Source organism: Polypterus senegalus, chromosome 1 (genome assembly GCF_016835505.1).
Source record: "Polypterus senegalus isolate Bchr_013 chromosome 1, ASM1683550v1, whole genome shotgun sequence".
NCBI classification, from domain to species: domain Eukaryota; kingdom Metazoa; phylum Chordata; class Cladistia; order Polypteriformes; family Polypteridae; genus Polypterus; species Polypterus senegalus.
In genome coordinates this window covers 40434442-40459431 of record NC_053154.1, presented here as the reverse complement: position 1 = coordinate 40459431, position 24990 = coordinate 40434442, and the positions used below count along the sequence as shown (strand labels likewise).

Sequence of the window (24990 nt, the reverse complement as noted above, 5' to 3'; positions counted from 1 at the left end):
TCAAGGTTAAAATCCCAATAAGTTTTGGTCTCCATTCTTACAGTATAAAAATAAAGAAAACATCTAAACTTAGATGACAGCACATAATATCTGAAAATGTTGCTCTGGTTGGAAGTATCATTACTCTGAAGGTGAGAGATTTATAGTGATATGACATTTTCTGTCACTTCCAAAATCATGATCTAGTCCATTCTATAAAAGGTTGTGTTTTTTTTTTTTTTTTTTTTTAAATTAACATTCCCAGATCCATGAATAAGGAAACGATACATTCTGTCACAGCCTGCTGATGGCTTCTACATATTCAGTGTGCTCCTTTTACAAACACTTGCTTCCTTATTTTGAAGAGCTCTTCAAAATCTTTCACGATTAGTCCATTTTCAGGTTTATATAGATGTACCTGATGAATTTGAGGGAGCTAAAGAAGGACACCGTGCCTAGCATCAGAGAGAAAACATAGGCAGTGAGTAGCGAGTACCCAAAGAACTCGACACTCTGCACAACTCCTGACATGTTGGAACGGCGGAAGTAATAGAAGACAGAGTACAGGAATATGAAGGCACCTGTGGAGCCAGTGCTGAATATTGAACGCCACCACCAGCGGTAGTCTTCACCTGACAGCTGGAAGTACGTGAGTGCAATGGAGATACAAGCACCAACACTCAGCAAGATGGCAAAAACCACCAACAGGATTCCATACAGGGTGTACTGTTCTCGCCCCCATACTGTGGCAAAGATGTAGTAGAGTTCAACTGAAATTGCACTGTAAATCACAAAAAAAAGAATTATATAAAATAATGTTCAGTGTGCAAATTGCATATTTTAACGAACTAACAGGAAACAGGTTATACCTGAAGGGTAGGAATCCTCCAATGGTCATGTGCACAATGCTATGTTTGTACCAGGGCTGGCTTGGGATTTGCCTGGCGATATTTCTGGTTCGACATGGGGCATCAAAGGACCCAGCACTGTTCTTCCCAAATATTCCCCCAATTACAGTTAAAGGAAAGCCAACGAGCACCCAAACAGCCAACAGAAGCAGAACTGTAGAAACAGGGAGAGCTTGTGTAGAGCCACTTAGCCAGTGAACTGTGTTCACCACACTCCACGTCAAAAAGAATGGTGCTGAGGAGCAGAAAAAAAAAACTCATAAATTAATCTTTTATGATTCCAAACATGCAGCTATGAGAGGAAAAATATAATGGGACTATGCAAAGCTAAGATTATCATGCTCATTATTATAATATTGCTGTATGTTATCTTAAAAATCACAGGCTTTTTATTATCCCAATTGTAAAAGACAATGCATTTCAACACTCCCCGGATAATTTAAAAGATTCAGGGTGTACTATTATATTTGAATAAAGTAAGGAAAATGTGATTTAAATTGATAAATATTTTTAGTCATGGGTCTATTTTTTCTCATGAAAAAAAAGGATTATGAGAGATGAACTGGTGTGCCAGCCAATATGGACCACACTCCCTTACCTGCCCAAGTGGCCTTGATAACGGAAGGTTAAGGAGGTAGTGACAAATCTCCTTTTCATGCCAGGACTTGGATGTAGAAGGATGTTACAGCGACTACATTGGGGCTGCCATCCTAGCTGTCACTGATTAGCACCAGCAATGCACTTGGGGACCATGAAGAACAGCACAGTGGGTGTCTGCTATCGGCAGAGCGTCCCCCCTGTACACTGGGTGGCAGCATCCCATCTGGCAATGGATGCCCACAGGGCAGCATGGAAACTGTGGTCCCTTGGGCCTGCCCTACCAGGTTCTTTGAGGGCCACCAAGGGGGAGCTTTCAGATAGTGAAGAAACAAGGACCATTGTGGTCCTCTCTGACACAGAAGTGTCTCCCACACACAACAGATTAGACACCAGAAAGTACTTCCAGGTATAGCCCGCCACTTGGCTCAAGGAGTTGGAGTCAGGAGAGACAGACAACATTCACCTGGGGGGCAGTGGAGGACAACGGAAAAAGCAAAGGGCAGAGTCGTGTTACTATACCCTGTACTGGAAAGTGAGTGAGCCACTATGGCACCAAGGGAAGGACACCTGCAAATAATTTAGGTATTGTGAATAAAAACAACATCTTTACACCCACCCAGAACTGTGTGTCTGTAGTTATCTGAGGGATTTGGGGCACTGCAACGACCCCTGCTGGTCACAGATTGTACTTGCCAAGTTTTGGTCTCTAATCCAATATTACATACGTAAATGATAGGCAACACCCATGTTGTATATGCTGTCTAGTTGTACCATGTCCATGCCAGAAGTCAGATTCTCTACAAGTTCTCATAAGTTACTCTTAATATGACACTTATCTATTGTGGACATACCTGAAAAGAGGAGCGTGGTGAGAATGATATTCCAGACCCATCTGTCACCGCCAATTTTCTTATAGAAGTTGCTTGACACATACCCGGCTACACAGCACGTCAATGCATACAACAAGATGGCAGCAGAGTTAATGGCTCCATGTCGATGTACGTTGAACATTCCCAGAAGTGCCATTACAATAATGCCTAGATAGATAAATAAATAAATACTGTACATATATAGAGATAAAGCGGAGAAAGATGAACAGTAGAATTATACACATTTACAGTCATGTGAAAAAGAAAATACACCCTCTTACAACTTTGGGGTTTTACGTATCAGGACATAATAAAAATTAAAAAAAAAAAAAAAAATCACCTGGTCCTCAGCAGGTCTTAAAATTAGGTAAATACAACCTCAGATGTACAACAACACATGACTTTATACCATGTTATTATTTTTTTAAACACAAACTAAGCCAAATGTAGAAGCGGTATGTGAAAAATTAAGTCTACCCTTACTGCTTTCATAAGACAGTAAGTAGCAGCCAAGTGCTGCCGATGAAATGCACCCGATTAACTGATCAATGGCAAGTGTGACCACCTCGATAAAAGCACAAGTTTTGGCAGTTTGCTGGTTTGTAGCATTCAGGTTTGTGTTAACACAATGCCAAGGAGGAAAGACATCAGCAATGATCTCAGAGAAGCAATTGTTGCTGCCCATCAATCCAGTGAAGGGTTATAAGGCCATTTCCAAACAATCTGAAATCCATCACTCTACAGTTAGAAAGATTATTCACAACTGGAAACAATTCAAGACAGATGCCAAACTTCTCAGGAGTGGACACTCCAGCAAACTGATTCCATGGTCAGACCAAGCAACACTCTGAGAAGATGCAAAAAAACCCAAGAGCTCAGACTCTACAGGCTTCAGTTAGCATGTTAAATTTGTAATTGTAGCTTGGGCCCATGTGGATCTGCACATCAGTGAACCCTGTGGTGGACTGGTGTCCTATCCAAGGTTACTGGAAAATAAAAGCTAACTTTATTCGGGACAGTTGTATACAACAAAATCACATTCCCATAACTCATTGTGCAGCTCACTTGCTAACTATACTACATGTTCAGTAAATATCTTAAACTAAAATACTTAAGATTTTGTTATTACTTCACTAATATTTTATGTCCGAGTTGGGGGAAAACATAAAACACCATATTTATGAAGCTATAAAATGTTACTAAGATGTCACAGACTGCAGTTAACATAGACGTATAACGTCTTCCATCATCCATCAATTGTTCAACCTGCTCTTTCAGTTCCAGGTTGTATGGCACTGGAGTCTATCCCAGCACCACTGGAGACAGCAGTCACTGTGGGCTAATTTATGGTCACCAAGTAATTAGCCCGAATGTCACTGGGATGCGATCTAGAGATAAAGCCACACTAAAATGGACTAAATGTGCAGAGAACACATAGGCAGTGACCAGGCCAGGATTCACACCCAGGACTACAAAGCTGTGAGAGAGAAGCGATAATCACTGCACCACCATACAAGCTGGGGCCACAGTCACGTCCAAAAGTGCTGTGCTTTATACTCAAAATATGACACTATAATCGATGCATACACTTACCTACTTAAACCATCAGAGTTTCCCACGTGTATACTGTACACAAGGAACTAACTCAAGCAGGATATATACTGCACAAGGCTGAATTTACTGAAGAGTACGCAACAGCATGCTGGTTAATAGGAAATCGAAATTAAAGAATTGCACAACATTAACACGTCATTTTAAATTTCAGGGCTGTGTCCTTTTCCCTCTTCTCTAGACCAGATACACGCAAGATTGCCTGCCCTACCAGAATACCACCACCATACTGAAATCTGCAGATAACACAGCTATTATTGGTCTCCTCAAAAAAGATGAGACAGCCTACAGTGAGGCGTTTGTGAATTTTACTCAGTGGTCTGCCTCAAACAATCTGGAACTTAGCACAAAGAAAAACAAAAGAGCTTGCTGGTGGATTTTCAGGAGACGCAGACAACAGCCAGTTAAGTCACTTTTAACCAATGGAGAACCTGCAGAGGGAGTGTACCCCTTTAAATGTCGTAGAATCCACATCTCTGATGATGTCAAATGGTACACATGCAATAATGGTAATAACAAGAAAGGCACAGAAATGACTGTACTTCTTAGGGATACTGAAAAAGACACATTATTGTTAGCGGGGGTCTACCGCTGTGCAATAGAGAGTGTGCTCATTTATGCCATCACTGTCTGGTATGGCAGCAGTTCAGTTGAAAACACAAAGCCAATGCAGTTCAAAATAATTATTGGTACCCTGCATCCCACTGTGGAAAACATACATCATATCTGCTATTTAAACAGAGCATCAAATACTGTTACTAACTGTTTACCCTCCTGCTCTGTGGTAGGCCCTACAGAAGAATGGAAGGCCACACAGCGTGTATCAAGAACAGTTTTTATCCCCATGCAGTAGTACACAACTGATTGTAAGGCCTGTTGGGAATCACACAGTGCAATATTCATTTCCTTTAAGTGTTATTAAGTGTTTTTACTTTTTTTAATGTATTTCTTGCTGTCTATTTGTATTATTTACATAGGTGCACATTTTACTAAGAGGAATATTGAAATTTCATTGTATGTTATACAGTGGCAATAAAGTTCTGTTCTTCTTCTTATTCTAAACCAGGGGTCCTCAATCCCAGTCCTGGAGAGCCACAGTGGCTGAAAGCAATTCTTGCCAATAAAGCACTAACAAGCTATGAAATTAAATTAACTCTGCTATGTCAGGTCATTCTCATATCCTAGATTTTCTTTCCCTTTCTATCATGCAAATGATTTGAAGGCTAAAATGGACGAGTAATTCTCAGTCCTTCACTTTTTTCTCTTCATTTTTCTTCCAAGTATTTAATTAAACCCAATAGTGCAGATAAATGCACACAGGTGTAAATGTAAATAAGCTAAATGGAGAAATGCTGCTCTCTCTCTTGTCATTTGCATGTTATTGGTAATAAGGAGCAATTAAAATAGCTGTTTAAGACAAAATTAAGCAATAAGGGCTCAAAATCACTAAATTGAAGCAGAAGTGTTACTTTAGCAATAAGTGCTTTTTATTAAGCAACTGGGTTGGAGCAAAAACCTGCAGCCACTGCGGCTCTCCAGGACCACCGTGATTGAGGACCCCTGTTCTAAACACATCTGTACTGCACTGTGTGAGTTCAGGATCTTTCTGCTGTTTTTAACCAAGTAGTGGCTCAAAAACTGTTTAATGTACAGGTGTTTTTTAAAAAACATTTTAGATTGCTGATGATGTTAGCAATCGAATATTAATGTCAGATAGACACCACAGAACAACAGGCAAATGTTTATGAATTACGTCTAAGGGAGAGTGAGTGTGTGTGTGTGTGTGTGTGTGTGTGTGTAGCGAGGTGGTTTTTGGTTTCCTGAAACTCTGCACTGAGAAAAAGTGGGTTAACATATATGTATACCATTACTGAATAACATGTTCAACTATGTTTAAAAAAATATTTGACTTACAATCACTTATATTGTACTAAAATGTGGATAAAATGTACTTACTGTTGGGTCTATACAAATGTTGCTTGCATTAGCTGCTTACTTAGGAACATAGGGCACTTTTATCTTCTCTATATATAAAAAATCCAAAGCCTAAAAGTGCAACGATTTTGTGCAATGATTTTATGTGACTTTTTATATCACTTTTTTGTCACGCTTTAAATCAGGCTTATTTTAAAACCTACATATATATGTTTGGTATCATTCTTCTCAGAATTTATTGAACTTTAATGTGATGTTGTTAGATTTTTATTCCGTTTTTAAATTAAGTATCAAGAACTCACGTCCTGCAAGACAAGACTTTGTGCCAACAGATTTAACCACACCCGGGGCCAGAAATAAAGGACAAAGAGTAGGATATCTGCTGTACAGGCTTTTAAATGTTCAAAGCGCCACACGAGATGTAGATCACAAGGCACGATAGCAGCAGCAAGCCAGCAGGTGATCAAGCAAAGAGGAGGTAAAAAAAAAAAACCTGTATTTGTTTCCCATTGTAACACCGTTTAAAAGGGGGTTTCTGAGGAGCGACCGCATCTCCTTGGGGTGCGTTTAGCCCCTCTCTTTACAACGCAAGCGGTAGAGACAAGAAGTGACTTGCGCGTAGCACAGGCAAGGGGGGTAGGCGAGTGAAGCGAGCAGTGAGTAAGTCATTATATAAAACTAAATTTCACCAATATATCATTTCAGCTCATGGGGCATTTAATCAAAATATAAGTCTGCAAGAGTCAGGATAGGTCACAGTGCCATTTAAATCCTTCCTCTTTCAAGGCAGTCTTGTCTTATTTTTTCTACTTGGTCTGCATTCAGTGGCACGCCTATGAGTCTCCCTTGAAAAATGGTAATGTTTTGGTCTCATGATTTCCATTATATTTTTGTGTTACAGTTACATTTTAGTGAGCTAATTCATAAATTTATCTACAGCAATTGCTTAATGGCAATGATCTTTACAATTTTACACAGTGCTAATCTGCTAAAAGTACCACACCTGATGACATTGTGCGTGTCACAATTGTATAACTGGTCTGGAAAATACAACAGGATGCTTTGGGTGTGAGGGCTGTATGTGGGGACCGCAGTATTCCCTTGGTATCCAAAAGATACTCATGATATTTAGCTGGAAAAAAATCACTTTGTTTGAAAGTCTGACCGGTTTAACAGTGTAGAGGAATGTTGAGGATATGTGGTTATTAAATCAGAAGCTATGTAATCATAAAGTGGGTCAGAAAATATGAAACAGATACTGTATATTTTAAAAGCAATTGTGTTAAATTGATTTTGCATAGACTGCTAAAACACCCAAAGTAGGCTATGGGTATTCCCTTTAAAATAGGGCTATATAAAACGTCTAACAAATTAATTAAATAAAATCACCCTTCTGGGTGCATGATACCTATAAAAGCAGCGATTTCTTTCTCTTCTTCATAAAATATTTTAAGAGGCTCATGTCTGAATTTTAGACACCACTGCCTTGGCACTGAACAGCTAGCCATGCGTCTCTGAAAGAATCAGAACATCGGGGTGGAGCACCAGCACAAACGTCACTTACCTGCTTGCTTATCGGATACTGCAAAGGCCAACTGTATAGAAGAGCACAGCAGTAATTGACTAGGAGCCAGATATCCATCTGGACATGTGCAGTTCTCATCCAAACAAACTTCGAAAAGCATTAAGTGATGTGTGGAAAATAGTTATGGATTTTAATTATGTGTATAATTTTGTAGTGGCAGTGGTGGAAAACTTTGCAGTTGCAGCACACTGCTAAATTTTCAGTTGGCAAGAAACACTGGAAGATCCAAGCACATTGATTCATCATGGTGCTGGCGGTTTAATGGTATGGAACATATTTCATGGTACATGATGGGACTCCAGAATAGTAGAATAGTAGAATAATGTTTTACTGCAACAGGGTAACATTGTTACAAGACAATGCTTTCAATCACAAAGCTAGGAATGGTGGTGACGGTCAATTCCAAATAATGCAGTTGTCGTATCAGTTGACAAATCTCAATCAAGTATCTTTAGGATAAGATAAAAGGAGCCATTAAGAGTAGCTATACTACACTAGAGCACATAATTAATAATACTTAATGGGTCACATGTATCTATCTATCTACATAAACAACAAACTGCACTGGACTGGTCTGACACACAGTGGCACTGTACAAGAAGGGCCAGAGCAGACTTTACTTACTAAGAAGACTCAGGTCTTTTGATGTGTGCAGCAAGCTGCTGGAAATGTTCTACCAGTCCACAGTAGCCAGTGTGGTGTTTTACTCTGCAGTCTTCTAGGGAAACAACTTGAGCTCAAAAGAAGCACAATGCCTGGACAAACTTATCAAGAACGCCTGCTCTATTATAGGGCAAACCCTGGATACACTTGAAGCTGTTGTGAAAAAAGAGGATGGTGGAAAATATGGATGAGCTCATGAAATTTTCTACACGAGGTACACTCTTGGAGCACTTTTAGCCACAGGCTTATTACACCATAGCGTGCTAAGAATGAGAAACACCTCTGGGGTTCTTTTCTCCCCACTGCCATCAGGCAATTCAGTGCTTCCGCTTGACATACTCATTTTGAATAAATTCATTTTGAAGTATCTGCACAATAAACATTTATCAATTGATTGACTGGCTGGCTGTCTTATTTGTCCTATGAGTCTGTGTCTTTATTTTTAATGTTTCTGCTGCTATATGCATCTGAATTTCCCCATGGGATTAATAAAGTTTATCAAATATAATCTAATCTGATTTAACTATGCAACATGTGATAGTCAATGCTGAACAACATCCCTCTACAACACTTTTAACACTTTGCTTAGCTCATGTTCTGACTATTACAAGGGCAAATGTGGAATCAACATACTATTTGGAAGGTGAGCATAACAACATTGCCAGTTACTGTATACCATGCTTGAAGCTGACAGTGTTAAAATATGTGATTAGACGCACGTTTATGATCATGGCCATTCAAGTAGAATTGAAAAAACATTTTATCAATTGGCTTCTTGGTAGCATATCTATAAGACATATGGAGATGATGCTGTCATGCTTTTAGGCTTATGTGCAAATTAATGAATGATTAATGAACAGTACCTCCCCTGGGATGCTAGATGGCAGCCCCCATGGGTTGCAGTGGTGCCTTGGACTCCTGCAGGGCTTCATGGGAAATGGTGTTATTTACAGCCCTGTTGAGATCCAGGGGTGCCACCAGGGGGTGCTGTAGCTGTTTCTGAGGCAGTGTAGGCAGTTTTTCCTCCACACCTGGCAGTGCAGCTGGAAATGGGGCAACGAGCACCTGGAGCACTTCCGGGTGACTTATATAAGGCGGAGCAGACACTGCACGGTGAGCCAGAGGCGGGAGTAGGGAGACAAAGCTTGCCAAGGAGGAGTGGAGGAGAAAGACAGAAGAAGAAAAGTATTGTGTATTGAGGTGTTGATGCTTTGGGATTGTGTTGTGCCAGTGGGAAATGGGGAAGACATTGCCCACAGGTGAAGAAAAAGACAATAAAACTTTTGTGTTTTATTAGTCTGCCTCCTGCATCTGTTAGTGTCGGGTTAAGCGCTGGTATAGCACCATCTATTGTCACAGCAGTAAAACTTTGCCCCTGCAGCTCGAACATGTTCAATACCTCACCTGTGGCAAGTGTGAGAAACTGTGACCCCACACCTATGACTGAGCATAGCAGACTTTTGCACATTGGAAAACGGAAAACATCAGTGTGTATGATTTTCCAGCCATTATCAGCCTGATCCAGGTCATCTGCTGCCTCCTCTTCAATATTATACCTAGAAAAAAACAAACAAAAACCCTGCTTAAAACTTAGTACAGCACCTGTAGGAAAACTGTACAGGAATACAAGCTTACGCATATTTGAAAATGATACCCTTAAATATTAATTGTATAAGATTATAGTGAAAAATGACAATGTATAACTTCACTGTTACATCATAAATAAATGTGTGATTAAAGCAATTACAGATAATAATAATAATTGGTTATATAATACAATTTGCCTCATATACCCAAACCACTTCAGCCAGTTTTTCTTCAGCACAAAACTTGTCACTATCACATGAAAGCTTTAATCTCTGAACCCATCATTACTTATCCTCAGTAAACTAAATACCTTCTCGCACAGCTTACATTAAAACATCCTAGTCATTTCCAGGGAGCCTGAAAGCCCTTAGAACATATTACACATACAGTTTAACCTACACAGTCTTCATCTCTATTCATATGTTAAATGCTACACGGAAACTTGAGCTTCCTATTTTTTTCAGTTGCTAATTTCTCGCTTTCTGCACCAACACTTTGCATGTCTCTCAAAATTCAAACAAACAGTCCCCATCATGCGAGGATGATCTATCACATTAGTACTTATTTTATAATGTTTATATGCCACTGGTGGTTTATATTTACTGGTAGACCTTTCACTTCCATTAAGTGTTTCATTTCAGGACCTTTAATGTTGCCACCGCCTTTCACTAGCAGTACATATTGGGACATATGACTTCTAATGGAAGACCCTCTAAAAGTTCTTGGACACCGTCTCCATCACAATCATGAAGAGCAATCAACTTAGATCTGATGAGTAGCAGCACTTCTCCCCAACTATCAAAACATTAACTATTCCCATCTGTTGCCGTAACCATCATTTTTTTTTCTCATTAATCTTTGTAATTATTAGAAATGCTTAGCACTCAACCACAGCACAAAGTTCATCTCACTACCTCTCAAAGTTCCTCATGAAACACCTTCTCCAGAGATAGACTGCTATACTCTAACAGACAGACAGACAGGTCAGGAGTGCTAAACAGTATACGGGGGGAATGCATAGTACAATTATCTGTTACTGCTCACACAAGTAAACTAAGCTGTCTTAAACCAACATTACTAAAATGGGTAAATCTTCACCCTCTAAACCTCCAATATATTTTATGGTCATCTAAATAAAATGTCAAGTTTTCTTGTTTTCAGAGTTCTTTGTATAACTCTAATAAAAAGCCTCTAAGAAATGTTTTTTTCTTCACTGCAACAAAGGCTGGAAATAGAATTTATGTAGGTACATTTATAATAATTAGTTTTAAACAAATAGGTGATTAGACTTGAATATCTAACTAGGATATACTGTATGTTTAGCCAGCTCACCTTGTTAATTAGTTTTAATGACAATAAGCACTTTAATTCAGTAATTGTACTTTGGTGGCTTTCGAAAGAAAGAAGCAATTCATGGGTTCTTTTTGCATATACAGTAGAACGTCTGGTCACGAACGTTTCTAAACACGTACAAAACAGGTTACGATCTAAAAGTTTGCCAAAATTTAGCATCTGTTCACAACCACATGCTCTAGTGGCGGACAAAAACACTGGTGGCCAGTTTTCCTATGCGCCAATGATTTCCCATTCTCCGTTTCCCCAATTTCTTTTGTTTGCGCATACAGGACCTAACAAAACAGCTGATGTTGCAAAAGGAGTTACAACGTTAACCAAGCAGAGGCCTCAAGTGCTGCAAGAGGTGGAAAAACTGTTGCTGGTGTGGTTGAACGAGAAGCAACTTGCAGTGGATAGCGTAAGCAAGGCAATCGTATGCGAGAAAGCCAGGAAGATTCATGGCGATTTGCTGAAAAAAATCCTTCTTAAAGTGGCGAAGGTGAGGAATTTAAAGCCAGTTGAGGATGTTTTGAAAAGTTTTTCAAGAGAAGTGGCATTTAATTTTTTTCCCCTGTGCTTAAAACTCATAAAAAAGTGTTTACAGCAAGCAGTTCGTAAAGGTGTAGCACGAACTCTTACAATATTAGGTTTCTCTGTTGTTCAAGGTTTTCTCAGTGTTATTCAATGTTTTTACAGTTAGTTTACTATTACACTGTGCATTCTATGGAATAATTAACCATTTTTGGGCTTAAAAAATATATATTTACATACAGTTTGTGCGGTCTGGAACAGATTAATTGTATTTACATACAATCGTATGGGAAAATTACATTCGGGTCGCAACCAAATCAGGTCGCATCCAGAGTTTTGGAACGAATTACGGTCGTGACCAGAGGTACCACTGTATGCAGTTAAGTAGCATTCATAGAATATGTAACACTATTAGCAATAAATCATCTTAATACAAATTAGGCCCCATAAATATCATCCTTCCATTTACAACAAATGTTGTATGAATGAATAAAGAGTCATTCAGAGCTTTACATATTTTAGGAGCAAATTAAATTTTTGCTTGGAGTCTCTCACAGGTTTAGTAAAGCACATTTTTTTTTAAAAAAAAGATTAAGACATGACTGTGTTCTAATACCTTGCAAAGTCATTCTTCAGCACTCGCATCAAAATGATGACCACAAAACCAAGGAGCAATACCACCAAAACCAAAGAATTAATTATAGATAACCAATGGATCTCCAGAGTCTTTGGAAAGAAACTGAAATCACGCAGCCGTTCTCCCCGGCGCTCAACAGTTAATGGGCTCTCAAACCAGTGTACTGTATAAGTGTGTGTAACAGACAATGTTCCACCAGGCACATCATCCAAGGACACAGGCTTCATGTCTCGAACGCTGACATTGGCAAAAATGATATGGTTGTTATTGTATTCTATGTTGAAATCCAGATGCGTCCACAAGCCAACCTATTAGGGATGGAAAGAACAAAGGTCATAAGCCATAGTATTAAAGCACTTTTACCGTACAGTTATATGCTATCAGAAATGTAATGCACAGGCTACTGCCAAGAACATTATGGGCAACCATTCAAACCAAGGTTATTCTGAACTTACATTTCTGAGAAAGTATAGATTACTTTCATAAATGTTTTCTTTAACAGTATTTAAAATAGTTAATGTCTTGAAAATGTATCCAAAATGAATATCCTTAGTAGCCAAGCCAAGGTACTTTTACAAAACACACAAGGAAGGGCTTTTAATGAGAATGAGCCCTTAAGCCCTAAGAAGTTCACTTTAACAAAAGTTGGACTTTCTGTTAAACCCAACATCTAATTATCTTCAAAAATGCAACTTTAGGTTCTTGGTAAAAAATTTTAAAATGCATCTTTCCCAAAAAGATACGGTTGTGATGATATGCACATTAGATTCTTTATGCAGTATTCAAGATACTTCAACAGACATATATATTTGCACTTGCCAATAGGGGACTGGAACACTGCCATTTTTAATATGGCGATAAGAACTTACATTTGCGGATGACAGCAAAAACTGGTAATTTAGCAAGTACTACACTTTCAACTGGGATGAGCTTCCCAAAACTGAGAAACTTTTGGGAACCTCATCCCTGGTCAATATAAACAATTTGTTTTTGTGGCTAAAAAAAAAAAGAAACAGTCATCCAGCTCAACACACTTCTCCATTTTCTATGTACCTAATAGTTCCAAAAAATGTTTTTGCTAGTTATAAAAATCTGATGTTTGTGGTGCTCTTCATTGCAGTATATATAAAATCCCTAAATTGTATAATTTAAAAATTACAATACTTGTCAAAACCGGATCTCCTTGGTGTAAAGTCATATGTGGACATTTTAACGCACAATTTCTTAGAAATTAATAATTTCTTCATTGTGGTGTTTTACAAAAGATAAACAGAAAATAGGTTTCATAGACTTATGTATTAATATTCTTTGAGGACATGTTTGTAAATGTTTCCAATTAATTTTGCATTTCTAACATAATCATTCTCAATGGACTGCCAAATTAATTTAGAATTTCAGAGCCTAGAATGCATTCATAAAATCTGGTGTTGCACTTTTATCATCCTTGTCTGTAACACACTGCAAATATTTCATAAAGGTGTCTGGTTTCACTAAAGTAATTAAGTCATAATTTAAAGCACAGTCGAGTAACTCTATGTCAAATATATTAAGTAATGATTTAATAGATGTATGCTTACAATTGTACAATATTTGGTTGTCTCTGATCAGTATGCAAGTTTCACTGAAAAAAAAGGTTACCAGTGCATCAGCTTAAACATGGCATATTCTGACACATATTATAGGGCAGTTAACATTTATCTTTTGAACTGAACAGACTGGAAAAAGTGAAATATGAGAGTACAGTATTTATACCTTGTGGCTATGTGGCAAGAAGCCACTCTCTTCCATATATCCCACAAAGCCCCAAATGGGGATCTCATCAAGAACAAATTCAAAATAATACAGCTCTTCAATTGCCTCTTTCAGTTCCTCCACCTATAAGTGAAAACAACACAATTACATATTTTATTTATTTCCACAAACTCCTTCAGCTAAACAGAGCAGACATTACAGAAATGTACCCAAACGCATTCACATAAATCTCAAATGGCAATGTGTCTCGTAGTTAAGGAATTGGGCTAAACACCACAATGCTGTTGGTTTGATTTTCTTCACGGACTCCATGTGTGATTTTGAGCAACTTGCTAAACTTGGTTATGTTCTGTCTTGAGACATAAACAGCAAGTATTCAGATATGACAATGTAACTTATGGGCAATCAGGATACAAGGTGCAAGTGTGTCCAGAGTTGAGAGTGGTACAAGAAATATTTTCGAAACTGAATCCCTTAAGACTCCCGCTAGGGCTGTTATTCTTCGTAATATATGTGGAAGATGTGGGTGCAGTTGTTTTAAACACAGAGGTAAGAACAATATAGTTACACATAGGGGGATCTGGAGCTCGGAGGTGTGCCTTGAGAGGTAATAGTGGGCATTTCACAATCTGAACCCAACCAGGGTACAGATGCTTGTAGGAAAGATAAGTGTTGTCAAGGGAGGCGATCCTAAAGCTGTGTAACGCACTTGTGTGACCTTTTCCGGAACACTTTGTGCAAGATTGGTCTCCAGATAAAAAAAAATAGCACTAGAGAAATCCCAGAGTAGAAAAACTAGACAAAATCAAGGGCTCTGGGGTACAAGTAAAAACTAAAGAAGCTGAATATTCATGTTCAGTTTAAGTAAAAAATGATTAAGACACGGGTGGCACAGTGGTAGCACAGATGCCTCTCAATAAGGAGACCTGGGTTCGCTTCCCGGGTCCTCCCTGCGTGGAGTTTGCATGTTCTCCACGTGTCTGTTTGGGTTTCCTCCCGCGGTCCAAAGACATGCAGTTTAGGTGCATTGGCGATCCTAAATTGTCACTAGTGTGTGCGCGCGCCCTGTGGTGGGCTGGCTCCCTGCCCGGGGTTTGTTCCTGTCTTGTGCCCTGTGCTGGCTGGGCTGGGACCCTGTGGTTAGAATATAGCGGGTTGGACAATGACTGACTGATTAAGACATGATATAATGAAGTGTTCAAACACATTAAGTGGTAATGTAGAGTGGATGTCAACTGTTTCCTTAAAGTGATTTCTTCAAATCGAACTCAAACCACCTTTATAAGGATAAGTGTCTGGGTGTCCATTCGGTTGCTATGTCTCTCCAGCAGACAGCGCATCACAAACAGTTGGAATGGCATATGCAATGCATTATTTTACTATAAATGTTTGTGATGTGCCACCTGTGAATGACAGAGACACAGCAACCATGTGGACACAGAGACTCGACTTTTTATTAAGGTGGGTGCATTTCAAAATACATTCCAACATTAACATCAAGGTCTACATGGATTACTTAGATGGGTAGCAGAGCTAGTGACACTTGTAGACTGTGTTCGCTGGGGAAGATGCTTATCCATGTGAACGTGTGACTGTAAACTCACATCCTTAGCCAAGTATAAAATAATTCTGCTCACCTCGGCCTCTGTGAGTTTCAACTCACACAGACTTTTTTTCTCCACATTCTCTCGAAATCGAATGTCATAGAGGGACTCTGCCATACGATCTCCATCTAAAACCTCCCCAAGGCTGAGAGACTTGTGACGCACTTCCTTCGGTCGACAGACAGGCAGTCTGTAGTAGTGATATGTTTCTTGTGGGTTGTGATATGGCCCCACTTTGTTCACATACAAAATGACAGGGTCCCCTTGTTTATAGCTGCTGCCAGAAACTAAGGTCCAGAGACACACAAATAGCAAGAACCAGTGTGCTGAAGTCCATAAATGAGGAAACAGAAATCCAGATAATGAAAGCATGCTCCTTCTTTCTGACTCCATGACAGCACTAGTAATGACACAACGCTAATCCTGTAACACAAAAGAAAGAACTTTAAAAGATGCTTTGAAATGGCAGTTATTCTTTAATAGTAACTTTTCACTGGCTAATATGTAAGCAGATTTGTGACTTTGTTTTCCGCAGAGAAGGTGAGGGCTACCATTTCATTGACAAATTTTCTCCATTCAGGTTTGAGGATGATGTGGTTTTCACTGACAAATTCAAAGTACCATTAGCATACACATGTATACTGTATAGCATATAAAACATACTCTTCATGATAGCCTTTTTTGCCTTCATCTCTACTTTTTGTTTCTGTTCTGCACAAATAGAGGTGATCCTTACATGCTGACTGAGGCGGACATTCCTTTTTTGTATTAGCAAGATCCTAATTACTTCATGGAGTTCACTCAGTCTGTTTGACTTGACTTTGCTGACGATGCTATGATCTTCGCGGAGTAAATGGAGGCTCTGATCGGGGCGCTCGAGAGACTGAGTGAGGAGTCTGAGTGTCTGGGCTTGCGAGTGTCCGGGATAAAAACCAAGATCCAGGCCTTTAATGACCTCTTGGGCACTGCAGTGTGTCTGTCTGCCGAGAGAGTGTCGACCTCGTTGAGAGGTTTACTTACCTTGGCAGCGACATTCATGTCTCTGCTGACTCTTCCTATGAAGTCAGTAGACGGTCACTGGAAAGGGGTGTGTGGTGCTCTCGATATCTCTACAAAAGGACGAAGGTCCAAGTCTTTACAGTCTTGGTGCTTCCTGCCTTGCTAGATGGTTGCGAGACATGGACGCTATCCGGTGACCTGAGACGAAGACTGGACTCCTTTGGTACTGTGTCTCTTCGGAGAATCCTTGAGTACTGCTAGTTTGACTTTGTGTCGAATAAGCGGTTGCTCATGGAGTAAAGAACGAGGCACATTACCTGCATTGTGAGGGAGCGTCCGTTATGGCACTACAGCCATGTGGCACGATTCCCCGTGGGTGATCCGGCTCGTAAGATCCTCATTGCTGAGGACCCGAGTGGTTGGACCCCAAGTAACACCTGGATGCAGCAAATAGAGAGTCATTTCCGGAGTGTGAGACTGGACCGCGCGTCTACCTGGGGGTTTGCCAACCAGGATCACAAGCTGTTTTTTTGTGTGATGGGTGCGACAATGTACCGTACCAATGCATGTTTCCCAACCTGACCTGACCTGTCAAGCTCAAACGTCCACATCATTTAAGTATTTCTGCTCCCTTCATCAAAAAAACTAAATAAATAAAAACAAACAAGTGCTAGCAACATAATACTGTAATATGTATGTATGCAATACTATAATATTATAATACCTTATAATACAGTTATAAGGTGAAACACCATTAGCAGTAGACTTGTCACAATGAAGAGGTCTATCAAGTTTACTTACCTTGTGATAAAACATCTCAATTCAGAAAAAGCATGTCCACGTTAATATTTATGTATGCAATATTGTTACTATAAATGAACAGTATGACTTATTAAGTAAGTGACATAAGAAATCTAAATGAGGGGAAGCTGAAGGAACAAACATGCTTAATGGGTTTGTTTTACTTTAATATGCCTATAAAGAATAGCTTAAGGAGATGTAGGAAATGTTTAGTGCTATTACTATTGACTAGTGCAGATTGTTTTGATGATTAATCAAGTAATATATTCAAAACGTATACACAACTAAATGTTATATTTAAAAGTACAAGATTTTCTTGTCAGAACACTGTAATCTATGCTTTTCTGCAGCTCTTTCGTCTTCACAGCTTGCCAAAATGCCCTCAGCATCACCGAATCCTGGCTGCAAGGGGATACGGAAATTCTGCTGGAATTTCTGGACTTCTATACAATTCACACTAAGATACAGTACTGGTAAAACTACTTGTTTGTGAGAAATTGCTATTTTCTGCAGGCCAGCTTTAGCTTTTCACATATTCAAACAGGGGATTGAATCAAACAGTGACGGCTGTTATTCTCCAAACAAATCTCTCAAATCTAACATCAGCCTGTCACCCTTCAAAACAGCCTAAATAAATATGTTATGCAAATACGGAGTTTACTCTTTGACCTGAAGTCCAAGCAGCCACAATATGGGTGAGTTTCCTTGCATTTGCCACGGTACGTTTTGCTATACAGCACTAATAAGGATCTACACCTCACTATATAGCCTTGACGGATTTTTTTTTTAAAGTTAGAAATACATACAGTGCCCTCCATAATGTTTGGGACAAGACCCATTTTTGCCTTGAGATACCCCCCTGTTCCACAGTTTAAAATTACAAATTAAATGATACAGACATGATAAAAGTACACATTGCAGACTTTTGTTTAATTTGCATACATTTTGGTCACACCATGTAGAAATGACAACACATTTTATACATGGCTCTCCCATTTTGGGGCACCATAATGTTCGTAACATGGCAAAGGAAGGTGTATTAAAACAATCATATTTAGTACTTTGTTGCATATCCCTCACCTCAGTTGGCAGTTACATCTTAGATGACGAGAAGTGTGTCAGTACCAGCGGTAGCCATACTAGCCCAAGCCAGAACACCTCCGCCAGCATGTTTAACAGTGGATGTGGTCTGCTTTGCATCTTGGGAAGCCCCTTTTCGTTTGCACACTTTGTTCGTGCCACCATTCTGACAGAGGTTCACCTTTTCAAGAAACCTGCAGGCTCTCTTTTAAGTATTTTTTCGCACATTGTTATCTGGCCATCCCATTTTTGTGGATAACCAGTGGTTTGCATCTTGCAGTCTGGTCTCTGTATTTCTGTTCACGAAGTCTTCTACAGATACAGTGGGGGAAATAAATATTTGATCCCCTGCTGAATTTGTAAGTTTGCTCAGTTACAAAGAAATGAACAGCCTGTCATTTTTATGGGAGTTTCATTTTAAGAACATCAACCAAAAATCCAGAAAAAACACATTACATAAAAGTTAGAAATTGATTTGCTTATCATCGAGAGAAATACGTTTTAAATCCCTTACAACCCAGACAGAATTCTGGCTCCCAGAGATTGACTGTGTGCCACACAATCAATCAATCAATTACAGATACTCCTTATTCCATTCCCACCTCTCCACCACCGTGTAAAGACCACAGAACTGTCAAAGGACGTCAGGGACCGGACTGCCGACCTGCACAAGGCTGGAATGGGCTCCAAGACCTTCAGCAAGAAGTTGGTTGAGAAGGTGAGAACTGTTGTTGCGATTTCTCGTAAATGGAAGAAATATAAAATGACCATCAGTCTGCCTCGGTCTGGAGCTCCATGCAAGATCTTGCCTCATGGGGTGAGGATGATCATGAGAAAGGTGAGGGATCAGCTCAAAACTACACGGGAGGAGCGTGTTAATGATCTGCAGGCAGTTGAGACCACAGTCACCAAGAACGCCATTGGTAACACACCACGCTGTAATGGATTGAAATCTTGTAGCACCCACAAGGTCCTCCTGCTCAAGAAGGCACATGTACAGACCCGGATGTTCACTGGCACGCTTAATACGATTTGTTTGATTGTAATCTGTGTGCCACGTGGGCACATAACCAATCTGTGAGAGTCATCTGCCTCCTGAAGACTAATTCTGATCTGCTGAACAGGCATTTGGGGCTCTTTCTTTGCCATAGCGAGTGTTCTTCTGTCAGATTGTGAGCCACCTTAACTCCCGGAAGATGGTGTTTGTTATGCACATCACAGAAATGGTAGAATGTTTCAGAACTGCTGAACAACTATGAAAATGTAAAAATACATCGATCTGACAGAGATGGAATAATATTCTTAACAAATCTTATACGTCTTGTGATTGTCCCATCTTTGCGGAGAAGCCGTGCACTGCCAGCTGAAATGAAAGTGCTGGTAAATGGGAAAAAGCAATGATTTGGGTATGTCACGATAAACCATTTCTCGAATTGTGCACCAAACTTTGAACAACTTTACCGCGCATGAGGTAATACTCACAGGTATACATTTCCACACAACACCACGTGAGGTAATGTTAAAGCAACCTGCAGTCATGCAAATCGGCACGTATATAAACAGTACTGCTTCAAGTGTGGATGAGCATGCATATGGTATCAAAGTATCAACACACAGGTGGTCATGAATGCAAACTGCATTGTGGTAGCCATCATATTACCATGAAGATAAGCAGGACAGATGAGTGATGACAGCACACAGGTACGCCGGGCTCTGCATTTCACAAATCTCTGGAACATTCGTGTTACACTTTGCAGGCATTGGGAAAGGCAGGCAGATAAATAAAGGGGGAATCATGAAGAGAGGCACGGCAAACCACATTTGAAGACGATCAGAAACAAGGAAGAGTGACTGCGACTTCAGTAACTGGGCCAGAATAGCAGTGTTACGAGGTGCTTCCGGTGGCCATAACTACTGCTCATGTTGTACTCGGGGTTAGAACAAATTCTTAACCTGGTCAGATTTTTAGCATAATCCCTATAGAGTTAATTTTGAGACACTTGATAAAGGTCTCAATGTGGTCATGTTTGCTTTTCTGTTACTCTTTATATGATGTTTAAATCTCTGTTTTAACTACAGCACTGTGAAAAGCAGGACTCTAGAGTGCGACCTAATTTCTCAATGGTGCGACTAAAAAAAATCAAAGGTTGCACCGGTGCGACCAGCCGTTCGAGGGGGAAAAAAAACGAAACTCCGTGACTCTTAAAGTCTCCCTGTTGTTCAACAACAGACACACATTAGGCCCATATCGTGGTCTAAACCAATCAGAGATAGTGAAGGGCGGATCCCGTTATTGGCGTGGTCCAGATATTCCTGTACGTGTGTGTACGTTTGAAAATGCATGTGATGCAGTCAGACAGAGAGAGGTGAGTAGCCCATCAGGTAAACAGTGGATATAGCCGCGGATTATGAGAGAAGATGAAAAGAACGATTGACAGCTTTTTCGTTAAGAATGTTAAGTTAGGGCCTGATCCGTCCGAAAATCATAACCAATGCTCTGACACGGAGCCATCAACCTCCCAAGTTATAGCAAGCCCTGGTCCGGAGACGGCATTAGATAATGAGCCACATACGATCGAGTCCGAGCCCACTGAAATTAAAAGGGGTAAACTGTATACATTTCGAAAAGAGTGGCTTGACCAGTTTCCCTGGCTAAGATACAGTAAAGCCGATAATATAATGCACTGTATTTACTGTAAAGAGTGTGGGAAGACCATGGCCGGCAGTAGTGCATTTGTGACTGGTTCTAATACAGAATTGAAACGCTGAAAAAGCACAATGCATCTATAAAACACATTACATGCCGCGATAAATGCACTGCTCAAGTGTCCCTTCTCCCCGCTGCCTTTCAGCGGCAGGCAGCAGCAAACAGATCATCAGACGAGGCCGAGATGATAATTAAGTTTAACGTTGCCTACAATATTGCAAAAGAAGAACTTCCCTTCACTAAATTCAAGTCCGAAATAATTCTTATGAAGAAAAATGGCTTGAACGTAAACCCGACGTACAGCAATGATGTCGCGTGCGCCCAATTTATAGGAGTCATCGCAGATACATTGGGAAAAAAAGACGTCTGTGCAAATTGCGAACAGTGCGTACATGGCATTCCTGATCGACGGAGACACAGATATCGCCACAAAGGAATGCGTCATTGTGTACGGTCGTATCTTGCGGAGAGGAAGACCGGTGAATATACTTATTGGACACATTGAGGTCGAGCATGCTCATGCCCAAGTCTGGAAGATTTTGATGCTAGAGAGAGTGTGGCCAGCTGGTTTAGTCAAGGCCAAAGATCAAGAAGGCCAAACTACAGGAGTTGGCCATCCGAGGGGCATGTGACTGCAATGGAGGATAGTCCATAAGACATTGAGCCATGAGATGTTCAGTTTGAAGCCCTTAAAACGCTTAATTTAGATTTTCTTTTTAGTTAATTTATCTTGAGATTTTTTAAGTTTAAATTTCAGCTCAGTAAAGCACTTTAAGCACCAACACTTTTTCAGTAAGTTACCTTTCTTGTAGAATTGTGCTTGCCTTCAAATAAAGAACTTTATATTGACCAGATTGTTAGTTAATCATTTACAAGTCAATATGGACAGCGATTAAAAAAACAAACCAAATAAATAAATAAATAAAGTGAACGTGTAAAACTGTGGTGTTAAATGTGATGCGGTTGAAAATTTTGGTGCACCTAACTTTTGTGCTGGTGCACCTAAGAAAAAAAGTTAGGCGTACCAGTGCAAAAAGTTAGTCTAGAGCCCTGAAAAGGTATATCCCCCTTCTTGATATCCACTACTGTTGCATATTTGTCACTGTGAATGACTACAGATGTTTAAATAAAATGTAATGTTAGATAAGGAGAACTAGATAAAATACATAACACCATTTCTAAATTGCTGCTGCCCCCTTAGTTATTCAAGCAGCTGACCAAATTTACTTGAGAATTAGACCCGGCTGATTGAACATGAGCAGCCCAGTTGAATCTAAACCTCACCATATATACTGCCCCTTAGCGTGAGAGTGAAGTGTCACCACAAGGTTTCTAAGAGAGCCGAGAAAAGGCTTTCTGAACCATTTCTAAGGCTCTGGGACTCCACCACATGAAATTATCTCCAAATCATGAATATTTGGAACTGTGGTGAATCTTCCCAGGAAAAGCCAGCATGCCAAACGTAAGTGAAGAGCACACTGGTGACTCCCTTAAACAAACCACAGAGGACTTCAGACGAACATCCACAGAACTGTTTTGCTTCAGTTAAGGTTAGTGTTCACGACTCCATAATTCAGTCCACACACACCCACACACTATGCAATGAGCCAGGCCAGATTCTCCTCCTGTGAAATACAAATTGTTTAGTTGGTATTTATTTTCCAAGACAAAACAAACAGGCTAGGCTCCTCTTTCTTGATCTTGCCTCTCATACAGTTTGCTCTGGGCTCGTCTATTTAAAATCATTCAGGAGAAGCACAGAAATAGTTTTATTTAATTGCCATTCAGTTTAAATGTCACTGGATGGAGATTACTATTAATTGCGCAGGTAGTAATTTTCTTTTTAATTGAATTAATTCATCTTACTAATGTCTTTGATTTGATTTCAATTATTTGGACTACATGTCACTCTTCTGTCGATGTCAACAAAATGCCATTCCTTTAAGGGAGTGGTTATGGATTTGATTTGGACTTCAGAACCTGAGGTTGTGGGTTCAGATTCCGCTACTGACACAGTGTGACCATGAGCAAATCACTTCATCTGCCAATGCTCCAATCAGGAAAACAGATGAAATGTAACCAATTGCAATTCAAATGTCGTTAGTTGCCTTGGAGAAAGGCGTCAGAAAAAAACCGTAAATGTATATAAAACTAGAACCATGGAGAGTCAGAGCCTGCCCTTCGAAAACCACACGTTGGTTGCCTCAACAACATACCCGTCTACAAGAAAATGCTGCACCTTGGCACCCTGGAACTGTCACGGACATCCCAAATTGCGAAAGAATGGCACCCTATTGTCATTCCAGGTCACTATCTGTGCCAATAGATCAAAATCTAAAATCAATGGGCCAACGCGTGACACCCATGTGTCAGAAAACCGTGGGCCACTAGCACACCGGGGTCACAGGTAATCAGAATTTTGTAGACTAAATATTTCACGATGGTATACGGCTGGTGTCTTTCTTTTAAGTGTTGTTAGTGACGTTTCTCGCTCTCTCTCTCTGCCCTCTTCCGGAGTAGTTCATCAGCACGACGTAATAACAACGCGTTAAAGTCTTCACCTTCTCTCTTACCCATATCTAAGTTTCGCTCACACGTCTGGTTTACTTATGACTGGGTACGATTTTAAAATTTGGATATATAAAATGAAATGTCTCAAACGTCCGCGAATAGTCCGCCATGTCCTACCTGATTATCCAGTGTGCTGTCGGATATCCCAACGTCGCTCCACGCTGATGGATTTCAGCGGTTCCGCAGCAGCGGGCGCCTTCGCACTGAAAAACTCAAAATCCGTCCTTTTTCTCATCTAAAGCATATGTGATGATACTATTTGAAAGAGACCCGCTTCTTCGGGCCTTCGGGACCACAGACAAATCCACGTCAACCAGTGCTAGCTAAAAACACTTCCGGTTTCCCGAACAGGACCGAATGACGTCGACTGGAGACGTGTTTGGCGTCCTTAGGAACGTCGCCTCGTCGCGAGGCAATTACGTCACTGCCGCGCTACAACCATTTCGCTGTAGCGAGTGGAAACATTACTTGTAATTTTTCGTTTCTTTCTGGACTTGGTGGATTATAGCATGATTCTTTTTGTGGACTTTCATAAAGCCATTGATACAGTGAATCACAATTTTATATATAAATCCATTTGTTTCTTTGACTTAGTTCATTATTTCGAGAATGCCGTTTGGGCGTGTGTTAGTGCAGTGAGATTAGCTCAGGTAGCATCTTGACGGTTTAACATCTGTAGAGGTGTTCGTCAGGGGTGTCCGATTTCTCCTTTCCCGTTTTTACTAGTGGCGCAGACTATAGCAGTGCACTTAATATTAGTGTGGTAAAATGCATCGATATCGAAGGTACAGAGTTTAAGCTACTGTGTGTCAGCCTGCAGAAGATACCGCCGAAGAAACTGCTAAAGTATTCCCATATATAAACCAGTTCTCTTCTGCCTGCGGATTGAATTTAAACATTGAAACATGTAAGTTGCTTTCTCTTAAATACTAACCAAAATAAAGTGGTCGGTGGTATACCAATAAAGCAAATGTGTCACATATTTAAGAATTAAAATAAGTAAAAGACTGAGAAGAAAGAGGGAAGCTAAAAGTAATGCATGGTAGTAGAGAAAGTTCGTGGCCGCTTAGAGATTTGTCTTTGGAGGGTCAAGTTTTGTTATCTACGCCCTTTCAATACTCGGGTCAGGTTGGGGAGCGTGCAATGGTACAGCGCCTTGCCGCAGCCACCACACGACGAAAACGGTTGGCAATCCTCCGAAGCAGACTCGCGGTCCAGTCCCCAATCCCGGAAGTG

At 40.1% G+C, this 24990-nt stretch overlaps 1 protein-coding gene across 1 annotated transcript; it reads right to left on the bottom strand.

The window, feature by feature from the left end:
• Window positions 1-102: 102 nt before the first annotated feature.
• Window positions 103-24113, bottom strand: tm9sf1 (transmembrane 9 superfamily member 1). The gene is made up of 8 exons (XM_039747599.1): window positions 23872-24113; window positions 15630-16019; window positions 13993-14115; window positions 12220-12548; window positions 9555-9706; window positions 2339-2524; window positions 849-1122; window positions 103-760 (listed from the first exon to the last, which is right to left on the bottom strand). Exons 2-8 carry the CDS (start codon window positions 15987-15989, stop codon window positions 367-369), a joined length of 1818 nt encoding a protein of 605 aa, XP_039603533.1. The 5' UTR covers window positions 15990-16019; window positions 23872-24113; the 3' UTR covers window positions 103-366.
• Window positions 24114-24990: the final 877 nt, after the last annotated feature.

Coding starts and splice junctions, on each gene's coding strand:
- tm9sf1 (XM_039747599.1), bottom strand. CDS start 15,989: ATGGAGTCAGAAAGAAGGAGCATGCTTTCATTATCTGGATTTCTGTTT. Junction 14,116..15,629: donor TGAAACTCACAGAGGCCGAG/GTGAGCAGAATT, acceptor TTTCACTTATAG/GTGGAGGAACTGAAAGAGGC. Junction 2,525..9,554: donor GTTTCTCACACTTGCCACAG/GTGAGGTATTGA, acceptor TTATCTATCTAG/GCATTATTGTAATGGCACTT.